Below are 7,119 nucleotides of genomic sequence, written 5' to 3'. Positions count from 1 at the left end.
CTACGAATACTTATCTTTAAACAATTTGTATGGGCTCACAGGTACACTAGCTTCTTTTTTAGTTTCTTTAGATATTTTTTCTTCTTGCTCTTTAATAACTTGTTGTAGCCTTTCAATTTCTTTTGTGTGTTCGTCTTTCATAGATTCTATCAAATCGCCTTGTTCATGGATCCTCTGTTCCACTGTACTAAATTCTTGCCATGCCGATTTTTGAACATCCTAAATAAATATCTAAATGAATAAATAACTACCAAAACAGAAAAATGGAATTTAAATAATTTATCAAATTATCAAACCCTTTGCTTAATTTTATTACGATAAATAGATATAAAATATAAATAATATACAGTAGATATAATGCGATTTAATAAATAACATTTAAAAAAATGAAATTCTTGTCTGTGTCTTCCAATTATAAAAGGAAGACGCAGACGAAAAGAAGTCATACAAATTGTATTTTTTTAAATCTTATTGTTTAAACATCATTATATCAATATAATTAGTGAATAATCTAAACAACCTAATGTAACTTAATGTATACATATAGTCAGTCTATCTTTTATACAATTCAATGTCTAAATACCTTTAACTGAGATTTTAGGGTATCCATTTTTTGGGCCATGTCAGTGCCGAATTTTTTTACAGCCTTATTCTCTTGTTGTCTCATATTGAGGGCTTCCAGCAAGGTCTCTTGCTCAGCAACCAGTTCCTTGGCAAAAGTCATAGCTTTGTGCAACTGCTTCCTGCAAGCGCTCTTGGAAAGTTGGACTTCGTTCAGCGTATGTTCCAAATCTAGTTGGCGAGTTTCGGCTTTTCTTAAAAAGAGATTATTAAGTGGCCATTCACATTTTTGTCAAGAAAGGTTAAGGTTAATAGAACAAAATTGTATTATGTATTTAAATAAAAAAAAAAGTTTTAACTGGGGCAATTAAAATTTTTAAACAAAATTTATCTCATTATTTACCAATATTTATTATTTTATATACAGTGTGTAAATAAATAAAGGCGATAAGAAATACGTGGAATTAGATTATTGCTTTGGCGCAACGAAAACTTTAGACTGAGTTCACCATAATGTCAAGACGTGAAATATAACCAATAAATTCATTCACCCAGTCAAGATATGTTATGTGTTGTTAGAATTATCAAGATAATATGTTGTTAGAAAAAGTTAAAAATTGCATTCACAAAATATATATCTTTTTATTTCTTATCTGTTAAAATATCTGTCTAGATATAATCTCTTTTCTACATAATTTTCTTAAAAATAAGTTATTAAGTGGACATTGACATTTTTGTCAAGAAAGGTTAACAGAATAAAATTATTGTAATATTTAAATAAAAAAAACTGTTTTAACTGGGGCAATTAAATTTTTTAAACAAAATTTATCTCATTATTTACTAATATTTATTATTTTATATACAGTGTGTAAATAAATAATGGCGATAAGAAATAAGAGGAATTAGATTATTGCTTTGGCGCAACGAAAACTTTAGATTGAGTTCACCATAGTGTCAAGACGTAAAATATAATCAAAAAATTCATTCACCATATTATCAAGATATTTTGTTAAAAAAGTGAAAAAGTGCATTCAAAAAAATATGTATACAGGGTGTTTCAAAACAAATGCGAAAAACTTCAGGGGGTGATTCTTTGTTCAAAATAAAGGGTAGTTTGCTTCATAAACGTTGGGTCAAAAGTCAACCATTAGGGAGATATCGCGGTACAAAGATGGCGGAAAAATAATGTTCTTATTTTTTATCTTGAAAACGAAAAGAGATAGACTAATGGAATTTTATGGAAGCATTACTGTTATGAAAACACACTTTCTGGTAATTTTTTCACTTTTTTAAAATTAGTGGAAGGGGTTGAAATAAACTACCCCTATCATTCCTGTTAATGAAATTTAAAGAAAAATCTTATCAAACACATGCAAAAAAAAATAATTTTGATAGTTAGTTTATTTAGAAACTTTTTTTATCTCTTGTGTTTTTTTGATAAAACTCACCGATTTGAAATTAAAAAATAAAATGTAAAGCATTACATGTCAGGACAAAAAACATTTTTAGATAAAGAATCTAGTGGGCAGCTGTAATTTTTTTAGGAAAAAATCTAGTCGGCCGCTGTCACTCACTTTTTAGGATGTTTCTAATATTGTTTTATTTGACATTACCCTACTGCAATACGTTATTATCTAGATTATTATTATTATCATTATTATCACTAGATTCTTAATCTAAAAATATTTTTAGTCCTGACATGTAATGCTTTACATTTTATTTTTTAATTTCAAATCGGTGAGTTTCATAAAAAAAATACAAGAGATAAAAAAGTATATAAACAAACTAAACTAAATTAATTTTTTTGCATGTGTTTGATAAGATTTTTCTTTAAATTTCGTTAACAAGAATGATAGGGGTAGTTTATTTCAACCCCTTCCACTCATTTTAAAAAAGTGAAAAAATTACCAGAAAGTGTGTTTTCATAACAGTAATGCTTCCATAAAATTCCATTAGTCTATCTCTTTTCGTTTTCAAGATAAAAAATAAGAACATTATTTTTCCGCCATCTTTGTACCGCGATATCTCCCTAATGGTTGACTTTTGACCCAACGTTTATGAAGCAAACTACCCTTTATTTTGAACAAGGAATCACCCCCTGAAGTTTTTCGCATTTGTTTTGAAACACCCTGTATATATTTTTATTTTTATCTGTTAAAATATCTGTCTAGATTCGTATCTATTTTCTACATAGAGCATTTAAGAAGAGAAATTAAATATAAATACAGGATGGCGCTTCTCATACGCAGCGGAGGCTCCAAGGAGAAGAGAACGACAGTTTGTATTGAAATAAAATTTTGTAACCATATGTAGGTTAACTTAGAGCATGCTTTAAAAATATAGCGAGTTCTACAGGGTCTCCACAAAAAAAACTACACATCAAAGTTTTATTTTTTGTAGTGGAACACCTAATATATTAATTGATTTTCGGGGATTTCTGGGAGACAAATAAAGGTGAGTTTCATTAGAGAAGTATATGTTTAAAATGTAAGGTTTTTTTGGTTTGGTTAGGTTAGTTATAGGTAGATGGACATATTTATCATTTTCTAAAAATGAAGAACAAATTATAAATATCAATAAAAGCTACCTAAATTGGAATTTACTCGGTACAACCTAGTATGTAGTTAAAGTAACTATTGTATTTTAAACTAAGTTAAAACTTGACCCAAAAAGGTATACAGGGTGTGAGAAAAAATGAATATTGAACATTGGTTACATTTAAAAGCAAGTTACTATTTTATTTTAAATGGAACACCCAGTATATTATTCCGATATTCAATGTAAAATTCATGTGTCTTCAAAATACTATTAAGGTTACCTACCCCATAGACAAAGATCTTCCTAGATATTTTCATTTTTGTGATTTTGCGTCAGTAGATATCTATTATTTAATAAAATCTAGGCGGCTGGGAGATACCTTTTGTTAATTTCACAAAAATTAGGGGAATTAGAATAAAATATTGAACGGTAATAAAAAGGTACACGTTTATAACCTATTTCAATTGATACAGAATTACTTAAAACTAGATATAAATATATAATTATGTGACAAAAATTAGCTAGATGAAGTCAAATACTCAAAATATACTTCCTTTCCTGTTCACTGCATAAAATAATTCTCTTTTCAAAAGATATTTTCATGTTAAGAGGTATATGTGGAATTCTATTTCGAAAAGCAGCCACAATAATTTCTTTTATGCTGTCGGCAATACTTGTTCGGGTTTTGTAAACACTGTCTTTAACATATCCACGTAAAAAATTCAGACTACATAAATCATGAACATTTAAGTATTCTATTACTTCTATTCAACTATTATTTTTCTTATTCAACTTTTCTATTCTCTTTATTCTTCTTATTCAACTAATGTCATATCAATTCACTCTGATGTAGGATAAGTTTCCATTTTCGGCAAATTACTGAGATTATTTTTGATTTAACTGACAGAAAATAATAACTAGTTATTAAAGTTGTACTAATTTGATAGCTGTATTGAAGTAACGTCAGACATATCACAGTCACCTAGATTTTATCAAATAATAAAGATCTACTCACACTAAATAAGCACTAAATCATAAAAATAAAAATATGTAGGAAAATATTTGTCTAAGGGGTAGGTAACATTAATAGTATTTTGAAGAGACATGTTCCATTTAAAATAAAAGAGTAACTTCCTTTTAAAGGTAACCAATGTTCAATATTAATTTTGTCTCACACTGTATAACTTTTTGGGTCAAGTTTTAATTTGTTTTAAAGTACAATAGTTAAATAATAGATCATATTAGGCTACATCGGGTAAATTCCAATTTAGTTAACTTTTATTGAAATTTAAAATTTGTTCATTTTTAGAAAATGTTAAATATGTCAAACATATTACATTTTAGTCATATACTTCTCTAATGAAACTCACCTTTATTTTTCTCCTAGAATCCGAATATCAATTAATATAATAATATAGCGTGTTCCATTACAAAAAAAAACAACTTTGATGTGTAACTTTTTTGGGGACACCCTGTAGAACTCGCTATATTTAAAAAAATGCTCTAAATTAACCTACATATGCTAACAAAATTTAATTTCAGTACAAACTGTCGTTCTCCTTGGAGCCTCCGCGGCTATGAGAGGCGCCACCCTGTACAGAGTGGGTCAAATTCGACGCTTTTAAATAGAAACACCCTTTTCTATAGGAGATAGACAAAAACTAATATCGGTGTCTGGAGCTCAATTTTCATCAAAAACATGATGGTGAAAACCGCATATCGATATCTGTTACCGTTTCGGAGTTACGGGGTGTTTTTCAAAAATATGCATTTTTAACAAATCGCTGTAACTTTTTTGCTATAAAAAATTTTGTATTTTTATGAAAACATTTCCAAAGCACCTTTTTACGTAGAATTTAATGGTTTAAGTATAATTTTTTTCAAAATTAATAATTTAAGAATTATCAACAGAAAATTTGATTTTTTATATGGGACACCCTCTATATTTTTAACTAACTCTACTTTTAATTTATTGAAAAGAATTTAAAATTACCTTTCCAAAAATATAACACACTTGATATTTTGCTCGATTCCTCTTCGAGATATAGAGTATATAAAAATTCGACCGCTTTAAATAAGTAGGCTTTGAACGGCACCGGCTGTAATGCAAAAAACTCCTAGCTGTGAGCAGCAATTAAAACGAAAATAATATTTGCAATGAGAGATGCAGAATTTTATAACTATTTAAACTATATTTAACAACATCAACACATTTAAACTATATCTAATAACAATAAAAATAAATAGCAAACCAAGACATGAGATTTTGCTACAGATGTTCGATATATCGACCGTCTTCTGTTATGGACAGACGGGGCAGTTTTTGAACATTTCTCGCGGAATTCATTAACTCAGTAGGGGTGAAAGATACCCTCTCATAACTGCTAAGTGTTTCGAATTCTTGTCTAGATTATACGGAAGAATAAGGAACCTATATTCTTCCGCAAATATATCCATAGGATTAGATCCATGGGCACTAAATCAGGCGGCCTCGACGGCCAACAGCTGGGATCTTGGTTAGCTATTCAATTATTCTTGAAATTGACTGCAAAGATTTGCTGATAACTTCAGCGTTCAGGACAGTGCGTCGTCTTGCTGGAAAAATATGTTTTCGAGAGTTCCATTAAGGGCATATCGTCAATGCGGTCCAAAGCCTACTAGTTAAAGTGGCGAACTTTTAAAAATTCTGTATTTTGAAGGGATTATAACAAAATATCAAGTGTGCTATATTTTTGGAAAGGTAATTTTAAATTCCTTTCAGTTAATTAAAAATATAGAGGGTGTCCCAAATAAAAAATCAATTTTTCTGTTGATAACTCTTAAATTATTAATTTAAAAAAAATTATACTTAAACCATTAAATTCTACGTAAAAAGGTGCTTTGGAAATGTTTTGATAGAAATACAAAATTTTCCATAGTAAACAAGTTACAGCGATTTGTTAAAAATGCACATTTTTGAAAAAGAAACTGTAACTCCGAAACGGTAACAGATATTGATGTGCGGTTTTCACCATCATGTTTTTGATGAAAATTGAGCTCCAAACACCGATATTAGTTTTCGTCTATCTCCTATAGAAAAGGGTAATTCCATTTAAAAGCGTCGAATTTGACCCACCCTGTACAGGGTGTCTGGAGCTCAATTTTTATCAAAAACATGATGGTGAAAACCGCACATCGATATCTGTTACCGTTTCGGATTTACGGGGTGTTTTCAAAAATATGCATTTTTAACAAATCGCTGTAACTTGTTTACTATGGAAAATTTTGTATTTCTATGAAAACATTTCCAAACCACCTTTTTACGTGGAATTTAATGGTTTAAGTATAATTTTTTTAAAATTAATAATTTAAGAGTTATCAACAGAAAAAATTGATTTTTTATTTGGAACACCCTCTATATTTTTAATTAACTGAAAGGAATTTAAAATTACCTTTCCAAAAATATAGCACACTTGATATTTTGTTATAATCCTCTTCAAAATACAAAATTTTTAAAAGTTCGCCACTTTAAACTAGTAGGCTTTGGACCACTTATTGATGATATGCCCTTAATGGAACTCGAAAACATATTTTTCCAGCAAGACGACGCACCGTCGCTGAACGCTGAAGTTATCTTGTATATAATTGAATATAGGTAACCAAGATCCCAGCCATTGGCCGTCGAGGCCGCCTAACTTAGTGCCCATGGATCTAATCCTATGGATATATTTGCGGAAGAATAAAGGTTCCTTATTCTTCCGTAGAATCTAAACAAGAATTAGAAATATTTAGCTGTTATGAGAGAGTATCTTTCACCCCCACTGAGTTAATGAATTCCGCGAGAAATGTTCAAAAACTGACCCGTCTGTCCATAACAGAAGACGGTCGATATGTCGAACACCTGTAGCAAAATCTCATGTCTTGGTTTGCTATTTATTTTTATTTTTATTAGATATAGTTTAAATGTGTTGATGTTGGTTAAATATATTGTCAAGAAAAATGGCGCATCCGCCAGAAATTAAAAATGTATTACTGGTTGCC

General features: G+C 29.5%; 1 protein-coding gene across 1 annotated transcript; it reads right to left on the bottom strand.

Moving 5' to 3' along the window:
• LOC115877427 (coiled-coil domain-containing protein 38-like) lies at positions 1 to 815 on the bottom strand (the record flags this gene model as incomplete). The annotated part of the gene is made up of 2 exons (XM_030893581.1): positions 1 to 219; positions 584 to 815. Coding segments are annotated over 2 exons (451 nt in total), but the record flags the coding sequence as incomplete, so codon positions are not given.
• Positions 816 to 7,119: the final 6,304 nt, after the last annotated feature.

Source organism: Sitophilus oryzae, unplaced genomic scaffold (genome assembly GCF_002938485.1).
Source record: "Sitophilus oryzae breed Bouriz unplaced genomic scaffold, Soryzae_2.0 scaffold_1480_pilon_pilon, whole genome shotgun sequence".
NCBI lineage: Eukaryota > Metazoa > Arthropoda > Insecta > Coleoptera > Curculionidae > Sitophilus > Sitophilus oryzae.
The sequence above is the reverse complement of the archived record's forward strand: the minus strand, read 5'-3'. Positions and strand labels throughout refer to the sequence as shown.